The 23,452-nt window shown below is 39.4% G+C and overlaps 1 protein-coding gene across 6 annotated transcripts in view; it reads right to left on the bottom strand.

Moving 5' to 3' along the window:
- Positions 1-23,341, bottom strand: part of ADGRB3 (adhesion G protein-coupled receptor B3) — a 545,908-nt gene extending 522,567 nt beyond the window's left edge. For 2 of the 6 annotated variants that reach the window (XM_063125010.1, XM_063125008.1), the window contains exons 1-2: positions 23,186-23,341; positions 19,768-20,536 (exon numbers count right to left, since the gene is read on the bottom strand). In XM_063125010.1, coding sequence (XP_062981080.1) covers positions 19,768-20,521 — 754 coding nt within the window. In that variant the 5' untranslated portion in view covers positions 20,522-20,536; positions 23,186-23,341. Of the gene's footprint in view, positions 1-10,007; positions 10,217-19,767; positions 20,537-21,287; positions 21,355-23,185 lie in introns of those variants that run through there. The other 4 variants (XM_063125014.1, XM_063125011.1, XM_063125009.1 and 1 more) reach the window with 3 other exon arrangements.
- Between the last annotated feature and the right edge of the window lie 111 nt (positions 23,342-23,452).

A 23,452-nucleotide genomic window follows, 5' to 3' on the forward strand; every position in this document is an offset into this window, starting at 1 on the left:
CAGTTGAAAAAAGTGGTGAAAAAATAAGACACCTGTTATGCATATGTGTTTATTAAGAACTTAACAATAGAATCAGGGATGATATGTAAAACAAATTATATATGGATGCAGGTGAAAGAGCCCTTGATGGTGTAACTGATGTTGTCTGAATAGATGTGGGGGGAGACAGTGTTGCCTGAATAGATGTGGGGGCAGAGTTGGCACTTGGGTCTATTGCATTGTCTGGTCCCTCTGTCTGTGTCTCTGTCCTGTGTACTATTGCTGGTTAGCATCTGCTTCAGGTTGGGAGGTTGTCTATAGGCCAGGACTGGTCTGCCTCCCAAGGCTTGTGAGAGAGAAGTGCCAGTGTTGATGATGGGTTGGAGTTCACTGATGATCCATTGCAGTGTTTTCAATTTGAGGCTGTAGGTGACAACCAGTGGTGTAACACAGTGTCTAACTCTGTGTTGAAGTTAACACAATACCATTACCTGAAACATTGTGAGTGGTCTCCAAATACTGCCTTGGCACAGTAATAAGGGTCTATGCAACTATACTGCAAAAACATCCTTCCCAGTGTGTCCCAGACAGCATAGCATCAAACAAAGAAGCTGGGTGGGATGCAACACTTAAGATCAGTGTTGATGCATTCCTAAAATGAGATAACCCAAAGCTCAAATTATACTGGAAGTCAAATTCTTTGTTTTAGAAAGCCTTTTCTCTAATTCCAGGTATGTGAAGGCTGGCAGTGGTGACTCAGTAGTAAGGAAGAGGGAATGTGCTCTTGCAATAAAGTTATACTCTTGTTATTTGTATCTTCAATAGCTGTGCTCGATATATTAATAGCCTATTGCAATAGAAATGGCTTATGACCACACCCAGCGCAGCCTGGGCGTGGAGAGGCTATTGTGGGTGGGTGTAGGAGACAAGGCGGGGAGGCATGCCCTCCCCCTCTTTGAAACACAGCTTCCTTCCTCCCTCCCTGTAGGCAGTGTGGGCCTGCTGGACGTCCTTTCAGGGGCTGAGTAGGAACTTTTTACTCAAAATCTTTCATTGATTATGAGGTTTTTTCCACCTACTTCACACTATGGGACAGGTAGGGAGAAATAATTAGGTTAATTTGCAGTGTTAACGATTTGGTCGCATTTGCTGATAGGCAGGTATGTGCAGGCAGCTTGAGCGGGTTAGGGTCAGTGAGCATTCAGAGGCACTGTTGTGGTGATGGGTAATGCCTGAGGCATCCCAGCTGCGAGCCCCATGGAGTTTGAGCTTACCTTTGAGGCCAACCTTCCTCACCCACTCGGAGCCCTGCAGCATGGGGGGGGGGGGGTGACATTAAAGGCCTGAGTGATGGCGAACGTTGAGGTGCCACTCTCAGACCATGAATGTCTTGCCTGATAAAACAATGGCATGAGACCAGAGTAGAGAAAATGCCCGCTTAGGTTTACCCTTTCTGCAGATCTATTAATAAATGTGGCCCTGTTTAAATTCCAATGTTGTGTCCGCCTTGTTATTTCCCACACTCTACATTCCCCACAAATTGCTTTTCTGCCCAAGGAGATATACAAACAAAACAGGCACACACATAATTAAATAAAATTTTAAAACACTACATAATGAAACAGTTTAATAAATACTGTATTACAACAGTTGGTTGGATCCAGACTTACTCATACCTAGAGCAGACCTCTTGAAAATAAATGAGCCCCCTTTCTACAGATCTTTTAATAAATGTGGGCCTGTTTAAAGCCCAACTTTGTGTCTGCCTCCTTATTTCCCACACTCCACATTCCCACAACTGAAGCATAGCAGGATGGATATGGTCTTTAAAGGCCAGCCACAGAAATTCATCTCTCTGCAGCCAACAAAGACTCGCTTCCTAGGATAAGGAGGATAAGGTTTCAGTAACTGCTGGTCTTGATGGCTATATGCTACTTCCAGTAGCAGAGGCAGTATGATTATGTTCACCAGTTGCTGGGGAACACAAATGAGGCAGGATCTACACTATTGCTTTAAAACAGTTTATAACAGTATTGACAACTGCTGGGGCCCATGACACACTCCATGTACAATTTTCAAAAAGTTTTAGAAGTGTTAAATCCTGCTTGGTGTAGATCCGGCCTGGGAGGGTGCTATTTCACTCATGTCCTACTTATGGGTTTCCTGTAGGCAGCTGGTTGAACAGAATGCTAGACTAGATGGACCATGGTCTGATCCAACATGGCTCATGTCCTTAAGCAGAGTACTTTTCTCCTCAAACAGACCCCAGAGAGACAATAACTGTGGAAGCATGGGGTCTCTATTCCTTTTGGATGGGGGTCTTTTCTGCTGGATTGCTGATATTGTTTTATGATAAATATTGAGGATTTTGCTTAATATATTTTACGTACTTTATGATCTATGCTTAAAGAATAAATTATTATGGAATTGTGCATACTATAATGCAACACTCTCAAAAATTTAGATGTAATTAAATTAATCATATTTCATGTCTTAACTTTTTTTCATTTCTTTTTTCTCCTTGCCAAGTTATGATCAATAGCCTCTTCTGTTTTGGAAGCTGTATTTCATCCAAAGAATGACATCATGCTTTTCTGTGCTGTTAGACTTCTCTTTCCAACTTCTTCACATAATCCTGCTCCACTACTGTTTCTACTTGTTACCTCTAATGTATCTCTGAAAATAGTGAGTTAAAAAACCTTGGGAGAGTTAAATATACAGAGTAAGATTAATAAAGTGTATAATTGCCAAATTAATCCATTTTTGAGGTGAAATAGCATGCCCATTATCCTTTAATCATCTAGAAATAAGCGTCTAGAAATTTTCTGAACCTCTACAGAGGACTTTTTCAATTCCTTAAGTATGCTTCATGGGTGAAGATAATCTAGAGTGAAAAGGCTGGCAAATGTAACATTTCAAAGCTTTTATTGTGGCAAAATCAAGTTCCCTAGAATTTTTGCATAACTAATAGCATCTCCTACATTCATCACTTAAATCTAATATATTCCAATCTGAATAATTCCAGTACATTGGTGGGGGAGATTATGACTTTGCTTTTTAATTTTTTTTCATAGTTTTATTGATCTTTCAGGAAAAAAACATAGATACCTACAAACAGAAAAGGAACATTACGACACCAGCAACAACAATGATGACAGTACTGAGGCTGCAAACCTAGGCACACTTACCTGAGAGTAAAATCTGCTGAATTCAATGGCAACTAAGTACTATTCCCTGCCCTGCAACCAAAGCATAAAACTGTAAAATAATTTAATAAATTTTACATCACCAATGTGTTTCTCTTCACTCTTTATAACATACAAATAACTTTGTACTTCTCAAGTTTACAGCATTATATATACATCTACATATCTTCGAAAAGAGACCTATTTTCAAGTAATGTACTTTTCTTCTGAAGCCCTTGAGTTGTCTGTTAACTTTTCCATAACTATAATTTACATGCCTTTTTTGTATCTGTAGGAACCTGAATCCATCCCCCGCCACCTCAATAGTAGGCTCCACATAATATTGCTACTAATAACAAATGAATTAAAAAATAACTGTAAATACAAAATCCCACATCTTTCAAAGCACATTTCAAAAAGATTCATTTGTGGGAGAATATCGTGGCCAGTAATCATAGAATCATAGAATAGTAGAGTTGGAAGGGGCCTATAAGGCCATCGAGTCCAACTCCCCGCTCGATGCTGGAATCCACCCTAAAGCATCCCTGACAGATGGTTGCCCAGCTGCCTCTTGAATGCCTCTAGTGTGGGAGAGCCCACAACCTCCCTAGGTAACTGGTTCCATTGTCATAGTGCTCTAACAGTCAGGAAGTTTTTCCTGATGTCCGCCTGGCGGAGAGGTCCCAGAGAGGTCCGCCTGGCGCCTACACTGTACTCCTTTCGTCGCCAGCTGAAGACCTTTTTATTCACTCAGTATTTTAACACTTAATTTTAACTTAAATTTAAATTATACTGTTTTAACTCTGTATTTTAACCTTATATCAATTTTGCTGCATGGTTTTATCCTGGTTGTGCTTTTTATATTGTATTTTGTATTTGTATTTTTAACTTGTTGGTTGTTTTATGATGATTTTAATTTTTGTGAACCGCCCAGAGAGCTTCGGCTATTGGGCGGTATAAAAATGTAATAAATAAATAAATAAATAAATAAATGATGTCCAGCTGGAATCTGGCTTCCTGTAACTTGAGCCCATGAATCCGTGTTCTGCACTCTGGGATGATTGAGAAGAGATCCTGGCCCTCCTCTGTGTGACAACCTTTCAAGTATTTGAAGAGTGCCATCATGTCTCTCCTCAATCTCCTCTTCTCCAGGCTAAACATGCCCAGTTGATTCAGTCTCTTTTCATAGGGCTTTTAACCTTTTTAATCTTTTTTTCTGGTCAAAAGAGGAGTGGGGTGGGGTGGAAAGAGCTTAAAAGAGTCTTTCTCATATTTCCCCCCCAAAAGCCTTATTAACCTTTTTATATATGCGTTGAGTCTTCCCAGATGTTATATATCATCTGCTCAAAACCTTATACTTTGCATTTATAGTACTGATAGATATTTTCCAGCAAATATTCTACATAAATTGTTCCATGTGAGTGGCCTTTTAATGGCTTTTGTTTTTCTTATGAATGTTGCTCCACAAACCTTCTAAATATTGTCTGAGCAGAATGTGATGTTTGCTCATAGCAAATTATTCAGAAAACCTGTTTGCTACAAAAGGAGAACAAGACAGTCAGAAGCAAAACATTTGTCTTAGTCCTTAGGCACTTCCTTCTTTGAAAATAATTGTCACTAGATTCAATGGGACTTACTTTTAAGAAAACATGTTACTGGTGATGTTGTATGTTTGTTTGTTTGTTTTTAAAAATTATAAACAAATTTAATAATTAATAAGTTATAATGTACACAAGTTTATTTTTGTGATCAAGGCTTTGTAGCTGTGTTGGTCCAGAGGAACAAACTGAGGCAGAGGAAAATTGTCCCTTTCTCTCAATCTATCTCTGTATGTTTCACTGACCCTGTTCAGATGGCACGCTAAGTCATGGTGATTAAGCATTTAAAGCTAAATAGTATAGCTTAGCGTGTTGTGTGAACCATGACTTACTATGTCATGGGAACCATTCCTAACTATATTAGCTACATAACCATGGTTTAAACATGCTTACTAAGCATTTTCTGCAAAGAGCTTAGTGGCCTAACCATGGCTTAGCATGTTGTCTAAACAGGCCCACTGAAGAACTTGTTTAAAAATGTTCCATGTTTTCACAAACTATCTATTTGTGAAAAACGTAGCATGGCAACAGTTTTACAACAATTAAAAAAAAGAAAATTATGCAGGAATATACCCCTATAAGGTCAGCATAACATTCCTCCAATGAGTTTGTGACATTTCACAGTCCCAACCATTCCAAAGTAAGCAAGTAATTGATGGCACAGCAATTCCTAGGACCAGTCATTAAAGATTGAGGCCAGTTCTACACCAAGCAGGATGTAACACTTAAAAAGCCATTTGAAAATGGTATATGGAATGTGCCAATGGGACCCAACAGTTGTCGGTGCACTTCAATACCATTATAAAGCAGTAGTGTGGATCCTGCCCTAGTTGATCCAATAAAAGATACAATTTTGCATTCTCAACATTGTGCTGGAATTAATAATGGATTAAAAGTTGAAATGCCTCTCCTAAGGTTTAGTTACTAGTAGCACGAGCTTTAAGTTAAAATACATGGTTATTTGGCCCTGCCCTTTGTCTTTGCCCCCACTCTTTGCTGGAATGCAGTCCCCCAAGAGCTCTGAAAACAGTCCTTGGGTTGAAAGATGTTCAACACCTCTGGCTTAATGCAACATGGGTCATAAGACAAATGGATACCTATTACATGAAAATACAATTATACACAATAAAAATGAATGAGAATAGTGCCTCTTTCTCAAAGTTCAAAGTGTAATACCAAGCTCCATGCTCTTACTCTAATTTGTATGCTGATCTATTATTATTATTATTATTATTATTAGTAGTAGTAGTAGTAGTAGTAGTATTCTACTATCCATAAGCATCAAAAGACTTCGCACTTTTCAAAACATTTGCCAACAATTAAGAATGCCAAAATGTAGTCAACTTTCATAAGCTGATTAACACTACAATCCTATGCATGTCTGCTCAGATGTAAGCCTCATTGAATTCAATTGAGCTGACTTCTTAGGATTACAACCCAAGTACATGTTAGGACAGAAAGCCAGCAGTTAAATTTGTCACTAAATTTTTCAGTGTCAGTACTTGGTTTATTCTGACCTCTGAGCAGCAGAACTCCATGCAGCGACCATTCCTAGTTCTGAATTCCTTGAAATGCCAGGAACTGAACCTAGAACTAGAGATATTTGAGAAATCTGCACTTTGCAAATTCCTACTCAAAAGGACCTGATCCACACCACAAGGAGTAATGTATGGCTTAAACTTAGCTATATAACAGATTATTGCACTTCTTTGAACACAATTTAAACAACTGAAATATGTACTTACACAAATGTTGACCCAGTTTGCATAACATGTTGGAGGTCACCTTAGGCTGTTTAAGCCACAGTGAGCTGCAGCAAATGCTGGGCATGATTTCAATATGCAACCTCCGATCAGGGTTGACATGTCATGTGAACCCAGCCATCAGTGGTTATGCAAGGGTTGAACAACCTTCAGCTTCTTGTAGCATTATGTCATGGTTAAACAACAAGCCAAAGGTTATGTGATGTTTGTTTAACTCTTGCATAACCCCTGATGGCTGGGTTCAAATGTCACAACAGCCCCAATATTAGAAACATGTCTGGCATGCACTGTGGCTTCAATATTTATTTATTTATTTATTTATTACATTTTTCTACCGCCCAATAGCCGAAGCTCTCTGGGTGGTTCACAAAAATTAAAATCATGAAGAGCATAAAAATAACAATAGTTTGTTGAAAAACTTATCATTGCCTGCCATCTGCTTGAGGGAAAGCTTTACAAAATAAAATCATGTTTTTACCTACTAGTGGAAATTGTCCAGAGTGAAAATAAGGTGGGCATCATTTGAGAAGAGACACATGGAAGAATTATTCAAATATACTTACTTTTAATAGCGAATAGTTATGTGACTATGTATACTTTTTATAGTAAAAAATATAATTTACTCCTAATTGTGTGTCGTAGTGTTCTGTACATATCTAAGGATCAAAAATAAAGAATAAAGAATGATCTGCTATTTTGTGGTATTTCAAAGAAAGCTGTATTTTAAAGAAATGCCAGCCCCAGACCAACTCACCTTGCCACCTGAAGTGAGAACATGCACTACTTCACACTCCTTCCTGCTTCTGCCCTTGCTGGTTGTGGGGCTGTCGTGAGAGGTCAGCCACATCCCAAGAGAGTTCACTCAAACTCGGCCAAGGTCAGCTGATCTTTTGCAAGGTCCAGCTGTGGCTGCAGTAAATATGCGGGAGGGGGGAGGCAATGGGAGGGCAGGCAGACTGCTGCTCCACAGGGCCCCACCACCAAATGCTACAGCAAAAAAAATTGGCTGGCAGGGCTCCCCAGACCTACCTGTTGGAGGTGACAGGGCAATGGCAGCTAGCCTTCCTGGTGGGGGTGTGGAGCAGCGCAATTTGCCACTTCTCCCACTCCAGCACCTCATACAGGCTCAAAAGTCTCATTATAGTCGAGCCAGCCCTAAGCAGTACAATTAGAGCAAAATGTCCCAGAATACTACTTTTTATGGTACTGGGCGGGTGGGTGGGTGGAGGGTTAGGCAATCAAAAATATAGTCCATTCTACCACTGAGGGACTTGACCATCTCATATATATATAGAGAGAGAGAGAGGGGATTTGCCAGATTAGTGTGGTCTATTTTTTTATTTTATTTTTTAGGAATACTCATAAAATATAAGGTTAGATTGAGGCATCCTTCTAATACAGATACATGTCATTTTACATGCCACTAAGCACAACTGGGATGAACAGAATGTTTCAGGTGTTGTTTTTTTAATTTAATTTTATTTATTTATTTATTTATTTATTTATTACACTTCTATACCGCCCAATAGCCGAAGCTCTCTGGGCGGTTCACAAAAATTAAAACCATAATAAAACAACCAACATGTTAAAAGCACAATTACAAAATACAGTATAAAAAGCACAACCAGGATAAAACCACGCAACAAGTAAATGTTATAGGAATTTACTTTGATCACATCATTTAACTGATGAAATTTGTCAAAAATGCAGCTAGGTGCAATCCAGCCACTGTTTACACACACTTAAAATCTCAATAGTTGAGATAACTGTGTGTGTAGAATCGTAGAATAGCAGAACTGGAAGGGGCCTACAAAGCCATTGATTCCAACCCCCTGCTCAGTGCAGGAATCCAGCTTAAAGTGTACCTGACAATAGTAAGTGGACTACAGCCAACAGTAAATAGATTTTTCAAATTATAAATCACGCTTTCACAGACTGTTAATCTGACAATTAGTCAATCATAGGTAGCCTATGCTACTCCAGAAAGATAGTCCAATTCAGATTTGCTACATAAAATTATGCAGCTCATCAATTGAAACAATAAGGGTTAAACTCCTCTGACATAACATGCAATAAACTCAAGGATGGCAATGATATCAAAATCTTTCAACAAGTCTCTTCTGTTCTGAATCATTGGTCTTTTCAGAAGAGCTTGTCTCAAGGACAGCAAGCAATACTGACAGTTCAGATTTTTCATTTCAGTTGAGCTGCCCCTCTATGGGTCATCTCTACAGGATGCTGCACAATTAAGCAAAAACCTATAGAACAATTATCCATATATAGTACCATTTACAACAGGTAGCCCATTACACTGTCCTCTCTCCTAAAACGGATCATTTCCCCATCTTTACTTATCATTACATTTCAAAATGCTTTTTTAAATTTTTACATATGATATCTTGGACACATCTGGTCATAGAAAGGAGGAAAGGAGATTTCAGTATACAATTTCATTAAAAGGTTGCAATGTTTTTTGGTAGATATTGTATCCTGTAAAGATAATTTTGTTGTCAAAGTGTATATATATATATATTTATGCCTACAAGTGTCTATATCAATGGTCCACCAGCATTCCATTTATCATGGGAAAACTGTCACTTTCCAGTATCAGCTCTCCCATCATTTCATAGCCTCACAAGCATGGTTCTTTAGACATGAATGCCAAATATTTTAGATCCTCTGCTTTATAGAACTTATTTCCCTTTTTTAAAACCACCCAAAGAAAATATATTTTAAATACATTTCCATCTTTTTAAATGGCAAGTTCTTATATGGTGAAATGATACTTTTTAGATTATTATTATTATTATTGACTTCTTAGATGCTTTTCTTAAAAAATACTCATGTCAATGTACAATAAAATTAAAACATACAAAATTAAAAGCAGCTACAACAATTATCCATTATAATACAACCACCCCATAAATCTACTAAAACATCAGTGACCACCATAAATAAGTCTATTGATATATTAGCCCACCATATGTCATATTTTCCCACTTCCATTGTCCTAATCATTTCCTTTGTCTCTCGTTTAAATCACAGTTAATTTATCCCTTTCCCATTCACAGTCTTCCCTCCCTGTCTCCACATTTTAATATGAAAGCCCTTATTATTATCGTAACCCCTTGAGCTAGCATATAAACTTTCTTTTCTTTTCTTTCTTTTTTTGCTGTCTTATCTTTTCTCTGCAAGTCTTAACTGATCCTGAATATTTTTGTTTGGCTGCCTCCCCTCCTTCGAATTTCCAGGGTAGGATTCAGCAGAGATTTCTTATCATGTCTCTCAATGCCAGGAGCTATTGCAGCCATAGTAGAGCTTGGCTGAGATACCACAAGTAAGAAACAGGCATGTAGCATGATTTCCCCCCTCACTTCTATACATGGCAGATAATCTTATATATTTCTTTCCTGTTGGAGATTTCAATGGGAAAGCATTTAGAAAATCAATAATAATAATCCCTTAACAGTTTTAATACTTACCTTACACAAAAGCAGAATACATTGGGTTAAATCCAACATCACAGTAGCAGATGTCTGCCAGTACAACATGACTTTCTCCCTCTCTCCACACACCCTGCAGCCCTCCACACTGCCTGAAAATGTGCTCAAGAGGCTTTCCCAGATCTCTGGAGCAGATTTGGGGATGCATGGGAGGCTGCATGGGGGAGGGGAAATTGCCCCATCTTGGTTCTGCTGATCAAAGCTGTTAGCAGAATGACACCATTGGATTCAACCCTCAAGGTTAGTATGTTAACAAACTTAATTATCCATTTTGGTACCACTGAGCAAGGCCAAAATACACTAGGGCATTCTCCTGGACAATCTTAATATTAAAAAAAATTAACAAAGTAAAAACAGAATTATAAAAATGGAAATACCATAACTCTAGATCTTCTAAAGTTTAAGTCTATTCAAAATAATCATGCTATGTTTGTTTGTTTTTCCTTTGGCATTACTTGTTGCAAGTTATCACCGCTTGAGTGTAAACTTGCTGAACCATTTCACTGTTTGCATATCCTACACATGTAGGGCCAAACTAGACAAACTAGTGATCAATTTTGCACTTTCTCTATTGGGCTAATAGTACCTTTGTAGGACTGGGGTTTTCATTGGGAAAATAGTTTAGGGGAGAAATGGTTTATTCTTCTTCCAACAAGCACCAATGTTCCTGATCTAAATAAACTCTTTAAACTATAAATAGACAGGAGATCTGTCATAGACTAACCATTTTCAGAAAAGTATCAATTATTTATCCAATTACTCTCTTGTGATATGAACCCAAATGGAATCAGTGAAGTGCAAGAAAGGGTTTTGCACTGGGTCTTGCACTTGCATAAATCCCACTGAACACATGAGATCCATTGTCATCCAAATCAAGATGAATGGGAATGCACATCTTCATCCAAGTCTGTAGGAGTAATGTGTATTGCACTGATTGGGTTGTATGTGCACATGTACAGTGCAATCCTATATATTTCTATTCAGAATAAGCCTCGCTGAGTTCAGTGGGTCTTACTCCAAGATAACTGTGTATAGGATTGCAGCTTAAATCTCACTGATTCAAACTCACAATCAGTACCTGTTGGTCAGCTTACCCACATAGAATGGGTTTCTGTACCAACTTACATGCACGAAAGATGGATGTATAGATCTGTTAGATGGAATAGCTTCTGTGTGCACCCAGAAACATATGTCTCACAGACGCAACAATACAAAAATTGAAAATCCTGAAGAAGGAGGTTGAATCCTTTAGCTTATAAGTAGTTGTAGTTCTGTGGTAACTATCATAATAATAAATTGAAAAACGTACCTACACTCTATGCAGATATTATGGGCTAAATCCAATGTTGCAAGTGCAGAAGCAAGCATAGAATAAAGACACAGACACTGGAGCTTGCGAATAATCTAGGGCCTCTTTATTTAACAATAAGGTAGCTTCACCCCTCCCTGGATCAGCATGTGAAGGTGCAGGAATCAATGTCCTTCCTTCAGGCCACTTGCCTGGCATTATGGGTGATCCACTCTCCAAAGCCAGTTGGGTAAACCTGGGCCCTTCCTTCAGTGACACTTCTTAAGTGTGGGGAGACTGTCCCATGTCACCCCCACCCAAAGACTCACAGCGCAGAGTAGGTGAGGCAGGATGGTTTCCAAACACAAACCATATCCTGACATGGGAGCCACACAGCCCCCTAGGAGCAGGTCCTCCAGGCATGCTAATCACCAAAAGGTGCCAGAGTGTTCACCACCCCTATTCTAATATAGCAAATTCCCGCACATCCTTCCACTGGAGGATATTATGGGCTAAATCCAATGTAATGTGAGTAGACTTCTACTTGTGCAACTGGAGTTTCCCTTCCCCTCCTGCCTCCTGCAGCCCCCATCCCAAAATCTCCAGAGGGTTCCCCAACTCCCCATGGGCTACAGGGGGAGGGAGGGAAAATTTAATCCAGTAGCCATGCCCATTTAACTAACAATTTTAATCGGAAATGTAATTCCCTACTACATTTCCATTCAAAATTGTTACATTAAAAACAAGAAAGCATAAAAGTGTAATTGCTACTATATTCATAAATCACTAATGTATAGTTTGTAAATTTGCACTTTCCTACTTGTATAATGGCTTACTCCACCTTGTTTTATATTTATTGTTAACAGTAAATACAAATAATGCCCAGTGGAATACTACTGTGACCTTTATTTTATTGCAATTAATGTAGACTTACAGAGGAACAGCTAAACTTCAGTTTGAAATTTAAAGAGCCACAACAACTTTGAATGTGGATGCTTTGATAGAGCCCGTGGAGTATGACTGAATAAGCTTAATAAAAATTAATTCCCCTGGAAGAAAGAAGTCTTCTCTGAATAAATTACTTTCTGTATATTGAAATGTTAAACAGATCATTCTAGTACAAATTAAAACTGAAAACTGAGCACTGCAATGCTGATATTTCTGGATGATAATATTAAAAATAACTTGGGAGAATATAAAAGTAATTCAAAAACTCAATACAAAAGAAATGAAGAAATACTTTTTATAGATTACTGTACTGTCATTCAATATGTGCAATTGCCTAAGGAATTCAATGGCAGTTCTATGCACATGTTATAAAACTGTATATGTGAACTGGGAACTAAATGAAGCCACCATTTTCTTATTTAGTCATTGCAACATTTTTACATTCTTTCGAAGGAATCAACTTGAGCTTTTTCCAACTTACCTAAAATGTTGCAACCTTGAATGCACTACAGTTAACTCTACTAGCCCAAAAGAATTATGCAGCAGCTCTTATCATACTCAGGCTATAGTGACAAGACAAGCAAAAACTGAATAGTCATTGAGGTCACTGGTGGTTACAGCCATTCCTGTTTGCTCACCTTTGAGAAAAATCAGGCATAAGGGATAGGGCTTTTTCAGTGGTGGCAACATGCTTTGCAGTCCTTCAGAAGAGCCCTAAATACAACTGATTCTCACTGACCTTTGATGAGTTTTATGAAGCTGCATGATGAAAAATGTTTTAGTGATTTAGTTGATTTTAGTCCAATTGTTTGGCTTATTATTATTATTAAGTTATTAATTGGATTTCAGTTGTGTAGAGGGCTCTTTTGTCTTATAGGTAACCTATAAGCATTGTTAGATGATTGATAGACAGACAGACAAATAGATACTGGAAAGGTAACCAGTATGTTTTTGAGCAGGGAGCCAATTTCATTCTAAGCTATACCACAAAAGAAGTATGCAAAAATACAGTGAATCACTTTTTACTAAAAACCTAATTATAATCTCTTGTAGGGCAAGCTTTTTGGTTCATGATCAAACACATGATTCCAATGCCCTGTACAAGAGACACTTAAGATAAGAATGCAAAGTTGTTATTAAATCTGAGAAGCCCTTATCAATTGATAAAGAAATAATTAAAATATTCATATGTTGCATTCCTAACAGCCTATTAATAAATATATGTAATATTTCTCCATGTAGTGATTTATAAATTTAATAGATCATCCCTAAATATTCACATTTATGGCAGCATTGAATTAAATTGACTATTCATTCTCTTTTCTGTTCTTAGTAAAATCATATTGAATTAATGGTGATTAAACTTATTCCATAAATCTGCTGCATTTTCCTGTAGTCAGCATAAAGAAATGCTCACTCAAATTTTTGAACATTCTGTCAATGAAATAATGGCCAATAGTAAACAGCTGCAGGGACGCCAAGACTTTAGAAGTATTTTTTCACTCTGAGAAACAACGATGAGAGGAAACATAATGTGGTATCCAATTAACCCCTCCTGCCAAAAGAACAGCTTCTGTCAGTAAAAGTGTGTGTGTGTGTGTGTGTGTGTGTGTGTGTGTGTGTGTGTGTGTGTGTGATTGCCCCTCATCCTGCAGATCCCAACCACACTCAATATCTGCCCCAGAGGGATCCTCTGGAACAGATTTTGTGGAACACAGAGGGCTGCAGGGATGAAGATAGGAGGGGAAAGTCCCATTGCATGATCAAATGTCAACTGATGTAATGTTGGAATTCAGCCATAGGCCAGGATCTATGCTTGGCTAGGATCACACAAAAGGGTGGGGGGGAATAAAGCAGAAATAAGTTGCTGAAGCAGCACAGGGGGTTCAAACAACAACTATCTGATGGAGTGCCTCTCCTTGTATGAACATACCCATACCCTCTAATGAACATCTGAGGCTCTCTTCCAGGTTCCTCTTCCAAGGGAAGTTTGGAGAATGGGGAGAAGGAAGAGGGCCTATTCAGTGGTAGCCCCGATTGTGGAATGCTCTCCCCAGTTAGGCTTGCCTGGGGCCAACACTGCCATCTTTTTGGCACCAGGTTAAAACTTTTCTCTATTCCCAGGCATTTGATGGCACATAACAGGCTCTTTAATGCATCAGTTGAATACTTGATGGTTGTCACTAATGTTTTAGTTGTTTTATGAGGTAGTTGTATTTTAGTGGATGTTTTAAATTTTGTAAGTATTAATTTTGTTGCAAGTTGGCTTGAGTATCTTGAGAAACATAAATGATGATGATAACAATAATAATAACAATAGTTCTGCATGCCTTGCTCCATATATGGGATTCCCCTACTGCCCAATCCCCTCACTATGACAGTTCTGCTCTTATTCACAGAGAGCTGTGCTTACACTGGAACTACAAACATACAAAGGACAGATTGGTTGATGCCCTAGCAAATTTATTGTGACATAAGCTTTTGTGAACTAAAGCCCACTTCACCAGATGCCCATCATCGCTCTGTAGAAGTGAAGTGCTGAAGAGGATTAGAGGATTTTATTTAATAAATCAAAAACATGGAATAGAACTAGACCTTACTCATGACTCAAAACAGGAATTTTGCTTTTAAAAAACTTTCTTACAATATCCACAGTTCTGTTCTGACCATGTCATGCTATTCAAAATAGATTTAATAAATGTACATCAGTTATTGTTTGTCAGGTATTGCAAGTAATACAGTAGCACACCTAAGAATTTTGTCTCTTCCGCCTCTGATCTACCTGCATCTGCACAGATGTACCAGGACTACATTCTTTCCCCCACCTCTTTTTTGAAAGATGAAATTCCACCAATCAGTTGCTGCCAAAGAGCAACAAAGGAGAGGAGAGGGGCCTTCCCACCTTACCTTTCATCACAAGGAAGCAATAGTGGAAGTAGCCCTGCTGCAGTCAGTGATACACAGACTAGCTGGAGCTGAACTGCTCAGTGAAAGAGCAGTCCATAAACAAATTTAGTTTAGCAGGCTCATAAATAAAAAGGGAACTTACATCAAATTAAATGAATGATTAAATTTATCCTGGGTTCATTCCTGTTCATGTAAATGACACACAGGATATCCCAGGAGCAGGCAGGGACGATCCCAGGATAAACCTTAGGTCTAGCTAAGGCCTTGGATTTTGCCCCTACTGAGTAATGTGAACATATATGTTATGTACATAAACATAATGGGTTGGCTCCAATTCTGCTGATTGAACTAATGTCCTCAGAGGAACTGGGGCAAGGGCAACTATCCTTCCCCCTCATGCACCCACAAAATCACCTCTGGCAGCTGGAGAATCCCTCCAAAGCAGATTTTTGGGTGGCCCTGAGGGCTGCATGGAGGAGGAGAGAGTGACAAAGTCCTGTTGTGGCGGTGGACGTATGTTAGCATGATGTGGCACTTAACCCAGTGCACTTATCATAGAATCATAGAATAGCAGAGTTGGAAGGGGTCTACAAGGCCATCGAGTCCAACCCCCTGCTCAATGCAGGAATCCACCCTAAAGCATCCCTGACAGATGGTTGTCCAGCTGCCTCTTGAATGCCTTTAGTGTGGGAGAGCCCACAACCTCCCTAGGTAACTGATTCCACTGTCGTACTGCTCTAACAGTCAGGAAGTTTTTCCTGATGTCCAGCTGGAATCTGGCGTCCTTTAACTTGAGCCCGTTATTCTGTGTCCTGCACTCTGGGAGGATCGAGAAGAGATCCTGGCCCTCCTCTGTGTGACAGCCTTTTAAGTAATTGAAGAGTGCTATCATATCAATCCTTAAATTATCTATTGTATATTTCTGAAATCCCTGTAAAAACATATATATATATATATACGCACACACACACACACACACACACACACTGGACAGAACAGTACACTTTTCATTAAAACTTGAATTTTATAAGTTGATAAAATACACTGCAATATATTCAAGTTTTATTAATAAAATTCAAATATACAAAATACACAATTATGACAAGGTATATTTCTTCAGGTTCTAAACTCATATAAAATAAACCTATTTACTTCAGTGAACAAGATAGAATTAATGTTTTATTATCTGGAAAAGTATATGGAAGCTTTGTGTTAATGTGGTATAACATCATGAGATCATTATTAATGAAAAATAGAATTCAGTGCAAATAATATACAATTAAAAATGAAACTGAGGTTCGTTTGCTACAGGCTAGTACTTCCATGTTTTAAAACATGCAATAAAACCCATTTTTTACCAGCTCTCCCTCTCTATTCTGCTAGGTACATTACCATCAGCACTGAGTCACAATTTCCACCTACCTTAAAAAAGAAAAGAAAAAGGTAGAAACATGTCTTTAGCAAACATAATTGTCACCCACACATCTTCATTTCCTAAGTATCCTGTGGCTTAGTTGGAATGGATGTTGAGAGAGGCAAATACAAGAGGAATGGCATCTTTTTGCAATTAAAATTTAATTGCTCCCCAAATACAGCGGCTGAGAAATGACACTATAAATGCTTTTGCTGCATGGCCTCTCCATTCAATGAATGACTGCTCCATCTAAAGCTCTGTGGGGGTGATAAGCCCCAATTTGCCAAAGTGTGTTAGCTGTCAGACTAGCTCAGAAAACTTTCCACTTAGGTCTGACTTCTTCTGGTATATGAATACTCAGGCCTTAGCTAGACCTAAGGTTTATCCCGGGGTCATCCTGGGGTCATCCCTGCCTGCTCCCAGGATATCCTGTGTGTCATTTACATGAACAGGGATGACCCCGGGACAATCCCGGGATAAACCTTCAGTCTAGCTAAGGCCTCAGATTGCCAGATGTCCTTCTCTCTGAAAGATATGCTTTGCTTTGAAGAAATTTCCATTTGCCTTATATCCACATATGACAACTTAACGGATTATTTTGGGTGCATACACAATGCTCCAAAGAATTGGTATCAGAGCTCTTGAGTACGACTTTATAAAATTTTAAACTATAAAATGCAAGAAGGCTGGGAAGCAATAATCTTACTCTCAGGAGCTTCATCTACACTGTGGAATTCCAAATACTACCAAACCACTTTCCAATGTTTTTCCCAATGAGAGTAAAACTCCTAAAACTTGTATTTGTGGTAACTTCCATTTAACTTCAATTATAAGCTAACAAAGAAACCAAGCAGCCCCATTAGTCACAGTCTCCATCAATCCCAGGACTATCTTAATGCATCCATCACAAACACAACCAACAAGCTGTCTGTAAATCCACCCACCCACCTCCAATTGTGTTAAACAGAAAACTGGCCTGCCAGCTGTTGCTTTTCTATGAAAACTGGCCTTTAGGGAATGATGAGGGTGGAAGAAAGACTGTGGTTTTCCTGTTGCCATCAGGAATGGGTTAAAGCCCGCAACTGTTCCCAAAAACAATTACAGCCTTCAAATGCTAATGGGTTCCCACATCTCTCAGACACTTTCTGCGGTTTAATTGTCTTAACAGTCAGCTTCAAGCATCACAATTTGGGGGGAAATTTCTTATTCTAAGGGACATTAATTAGCTGTAAATGATGTTAAATACCATCCCTGCCGTTACAAGGGCTTCTATGGGATCTTTACAAGAAACAAGCATTTGAGTAATTTAAAATCGCTTTGTAGTCTTCTTCCCCAGCTGTAGAGTATATATGGAAAAATACTGACCTGCTGGAAATCAAAATAAGTCTTACTCCCTTACTGTTTTACTCTAAATATGTCCCTTCCCCACCTGTCCTCCCCCTCAACAGAGGCCACTAAGTTGCACCCTCCTTTAGTCTGAATCTAGCTAAGCTATTCTCCCCCTGCCCCCAACCCTAAGAGTATCTTTGGCAGCACAGCAGTTTGAGCAGCATCAGCTTTTCTTCTCCCACACCACTCAGCCTTGGCTGCCCTTAAAGAAAATCCTCACAGAACAACGTGTCAATTTTGCATTCCTTTACAAAGGCAACTTCTATTAGGGAGACCGGGAGCTTGGCTCTGCCTTCCCATAGACAGAGAGCTTTGTGACCATGTAGAAACCAGGGAGAGAGAAAACATTTCCTGCATTAATTCCTCTCTCTTCAGCCGAGAGCTATGCCTGGATATGGGAGAAAATTCTCTCTTCCTCATCTCAAACACACACGCACACACACACACACACACACTGGTTCCAAATGCCCAACTTAACTTTACAGAGAAGACCTAGCCTTCTCTTTTGTGATTTTTTGTTAATCATATTACATAAAATAAATCTATGCACCATATCATTTTACATTTTAGCATTTTCTATAATCATATCTCTGAATAACAACATTTCTACATTTACGTTCCTAATTCCATACTGCTAACATTTCACTCTATGTAGCTTTCAGATCCCGGTGTTTGTTTCCCCCAAGGTTTTAGTACATCTACATTCTCTTTCACTTTGCACCTTTCCATGAGCAGTCAGGGTTAAAAGGCATGAGAAAAGAGAGAAGTGACTGAATGACTCTTAAAAATGTGATTACATAGGTGGCACCTAAGAAGTGTCTTGGTGATAGTCTCAAGGTCTTCTGTGACCCAGGTGTCTGCTTCTTTTAAAAGGAAAAGAAAAGAAAAGAATGCAGCAACCAATGCTATTAAAATACAACCTCCATATCACCATATTTCATTTTGAGACCACCACCTCTTTTGGAACTTTTCCTGCCTGGGGGTAAATAGAAGTAGCAGCTGGTCTTCTTGTGAGTCTCTCTGCGGACTAAACATTAACTTTCTGAATTTCTCCACTGTGTGTGCTGCCTAAAACCTGACCTAGGGTTACAAAATCACCCTACGTACAGATCACCAAACTTCCATAATACAGACTTCCTTACTTCAACATCCCTCAAAGTATATTTCACAAGGAGCTTTATTTTAAAACTTTTTTCTTCCTGGCAACACTAATCTAATGCTGATGGTAGGTACTAAAGTTTGAACCTTTATCCTGTTATACCAACAATATTTAAGCTACGGACTTGAATGTAGTTCAGATTGTTTTCTCCACCCCTCAGCCTCTGGGATCATGAGGGCCAATCTGGACCTTTTGAACTTTGTTCAGGTTACCCACATGCCTTTGGAAATATCTTCCTTGCAAAGCCAAAGCAACAGGATCACAGTGAATAAGCATATGGTAGCTGGGTGGTTGCAAGAAGAACAAGAGAGACAATAACTTTGCTCCCAACCTGTCAGCATTATTCTAAGCAGGCCTGAGAACAAAACCAGATGTCCTCAGTAAAATATTAGGAAACTCTTTAATGGAATATATATATATATATATATATATATGCTTTGATATCAGATTAAATAAGGAAAAAAATTAAATCCTCCCACTTGGAAGGAATCCAGAGGATGAGTGTCTGTAGACCTTCAGAAATCCTTTCATGCAGGCAGCTGGTGTGGAGTGCAACTCAGACTTACATATCAGTGGAATCAAGAACCAGAAAGGACTGTAAGACAACTGAGCCCTCCTGAAGACGAGCACCTACCTTCCTTCGGTGGCCTCTTGGCTTCCCTGGTGAGATTGCAGACTTGGGTGGTTTGCAGCTCTTGGGTGAGGCAGCCTTCCGTCTGCTCATTGAGTGGCAGGACTACATTATTGAGCAACACCAGGGAATGGTCGTCTCCCCCCCATTCTCCCAAATGCTGGGGGCAGGTGCATTTTGTATACATGATTCCACAGGACTCGGTTCTCCCGTTCTCAGATTTCAAGCAGCTCTCCAGCCAAGTGCATAATACATGGCAACCAAACTGGCTTGTGCTCACCTTGTTCAACACCAAAAATTCAAAGAAAGATTTCTGATCATCTTCCTTTTTGTATAATCCTATGAAATTGAAGGGGTAGACCCGGCGTATCTGAATGAAATTCTTGTCATATTGAAGAAATACAAAAGCATTCTTCGAATCACACAGCTGCATTATAGAATGATTATTCTTTAAGAGATCCTTAATTTTTTCATGGGAAAAATGATCAAATTGATAAGCCAGCAGGGAAAAGTTAGAGCAGGTGAAGTCCTTTTTGGAAAATTTCAGGTAAATACTATATTTGGTTGGATCTGGGTTTTCCAGTGTCCAAGTGCAGTTTGTAAAGTTTTTGGGAAACATTTCGCTTACAGAATATGATCCATAAATGACCCCCTTCACCAGCGTTGAACACCAGAAGTCTTGGGCAGCATTAAATCCAAACATAACCAGTAGATAGGTGGAAAATATATAAATCAGCAAATTACGAACAGCCTTCATCCTATGTCATTTGGCCTACAGAGAAGGAAAGGAAAGGAAATGCAGATCGAATGCAATGAAAATCAAACTCCTTCCAAAATTTCAGCCAGATGTTTTCAAGATTCCAGTCAGAATGTGTATATATCCCCCCCCCTTAAAGGACAGGTAATTTTTTTCTTAAATTATAACATAAGTAAATGTTAGATGCTGTGTGAACAGTGCCACCATGTGGCCAGCCCAGCTGTCAAATTCTCCATATCCAAAATTTTAAAAATAACATTTGTTACGTTATTAATTGGAATGCCTCCTCTTGTTTAGCACATATTCAGCTTGGCAGGACCTGATACTTTTAACCAAATTAAAGTCCAATTGTATTTATTTGACAGATCACAAAAGGAATATTAATTTATTTTAAAGCAAAAGAGCATTTCCATATAATAATTTCACATGCAAGAGGAAAAAAACTGGGAACAGCTGTTGTTATGCAATATCTTTTCTATTTGGTTTTAGAAATAATTCTGGTGAATTACAGTCATGATTTTAAAAGATGCACAAATTATTATTTACTACAGATGTGACATTATCTCACATATGGCTGCAACCCATTGAAGTAGCAACCTGGTTATATGAAAATTCCACTTAAAAAGAAAATTTGGGGAGAAACATCAAGATTCAGCAACCTATTAATACATTGGAAGTATATCTTCAGAAGAAATATAGCTAGTTGAATGGCAGGAACTTTTTTCTGGCTATCAGCAGAACTAAAAATCAGAATTTTGAATACTACCATTTTTGTGTGGTTCAGCCTTCTGGGAAGTGGATCTCTAATCCATGTAACCAAAGGTGGGGCTAGGCAGAATTTCTGTTCTACAACTTCCCACTGAAATAGACCTGGATTCAGTATCATGGTTGTATCTTGCCATTTGCTTCTGGAGTTGCTTTTTTTTTAATGGGATAGTTGATGAAAGAAATTGCCACCTCTTGTCTTTACCAGTTCCATCTCAAAATGCAGCAGTTGCATTCGTCCATTAGTCCTCTCTGTACCTACAACCTCTACTTGCTTATAATATTTCACATTTTCAGCATTAATATTCATTAAGTTGTTTAGCCTTTAGCAATCTTTGTACTCTACATTAGGAAGATACATGATAAAAGCAATGCCAACTTAATATTTAAAATGATGTGATGTCGTTGCCACTGGTAGCCTTTTCCATTGTTTGTGTAGAGACAAACATATAAAGAGTTACTGAGTTTTTGACACTAGTGTCTCTCGCTCTCTCTGGCTTTTTCATCTCCGCTCTGAATGACCAGGCATCTCCCACCCCCAATTGCGTAATGCTGAACAAATCAGAGGATTCAGTTTCCTCAAAGAGATTTTGTGCTTCCCAGATTATAAATTGCAGGCTCTAAACATTGAGAGGGGGAAGCAACATTGACTGTTAATTCTCTTTAAATCTGTAGTTTTAAGGAGAGATAGAGAAAGGTGGGGAGGAGGAGTGAAGGTATAGTAGTGGCAAATCATCAGCTCCCCAAGGAACTGCCCAAGCCATTAGATTTTTCTCTTTGCTGAACATCATAAACAACAAGAAATGGCTTCTTTGCAAAACTAGGCTGAGATCAGTCATTTTAAGGCTGAGAAGTGAGAAACTTGTTTATGGGTAAATCCTGCAAATAATTATCTACTCTTTACAAATGTTGCTGGAGCACTTTGCAGGCATTGCAGCTCTGCGCAGTATTATTCGGGAGGGTCTAAGGCATTGAAAGACAATGTGCCATAGAAGCACTAAATTAGGAATTCCGCCAGTGAAAGTGGATCTATCTTAACATTGGAAGGGAGTGAATTTGTGTTGTTTAAGACAATAATGAAAGCCTGAGGAAATTTACATCCCAGGAAAAAAAAGAACGACGTGCAAACGTCTGCAGAGCTAGGCTGCTCTTCATTAAGAAGCTTGGTCAAGGGGACAGCGTTTTGTCTTCTCTGTTTGAATAGGAAAGAGGCAATCCATCCTCCGTCAACATTAGGGAAATCTTTCGGACACACAGGATAAGATAAGAGAGGAGAGTATTTCGGGTGCCGATGTAGCAGATGCCAATGCTGAGAAGTTCTTGCTCGTATCAGAAGCAGAGGGCTCAGAAGGAGCTAGGGGTAGATGGGGGGGTGGGGAGGCTGCTTTTGAAATACTGATCCCAAAAGATCTACGGTTGCCCATCGGGGACTAAATCTTTTCCCATCGAAAAGCATCCTGCATCCTTCCTCCCATCCTCCCCCCACCCCACACTCCTAGGTGACACTGTAGTTTAATCGAACCTAGACGGCGCCATCACTCCACTGATCAGCTCCACAACAGAAGACCCACAGACTTCCCTTAAACTTCCTATTAACCTCAGAATCCCCCCTCTTCCTCCCCTCTCAATAAAATTACCCCGATCGTGCACCGACCTCCTTAGGGAGGGAAGATTCTTCGAGCGTTTTGTCTGGCAATGATTTGCCCACTGGCCAAGGAGACTTCTCTAACTTTCCGATAGCCCAAGTAGCACCGGATGCAGGGTCCCGTCGGATGGCGTGTCGTGTCGTGCCTCTCCCACCTGCCCGCCCCCCGCCGCTCTCCTCCAGCAACAGCCTAACCTTCCTGCCCGCCACCCTAAGTTGAATACCCTTCCCCACCTCTCACGCACGAGCCTTACCTTCCACTCCGAAAGCAGGCAGGCTATTTCTCTAAGAAGATCCTAGCACGACAGACACACGTCCCAAAAACAGGCACGGAGAGATTCCCCTTCTGGCGGAAGCACCGTTGCCCATTTTCCTCGGCTCGCATTCAAAATCAAAGCAGAAGAGGAGCGCGGGTGGCTGGGGGGGATTAAACCGCAGAAGAGGAGGTGGAGGCTCAGCACAAGCAAAGGGTTGCTTCCAGATCCACAAAATCCAACCAAACGTAAAAGGGGGGGGGGAGG

The sequence above is a fragment of the Elgaria multicarinata genome, chromosome 4 (genome assembly GCF_023053635.1).
Source record: "Elgaria multicarinata webbii isolate HBS135686 ecotype San Diego chromosome 4, rElgMul1.1.pri, whole genome shotgun sequence".
NCBI lineage: Eukaryota > Metazoa > Chordata > Lepidosauria > Squamata > Anguidae > Elgaria > Elgaria multicarinata.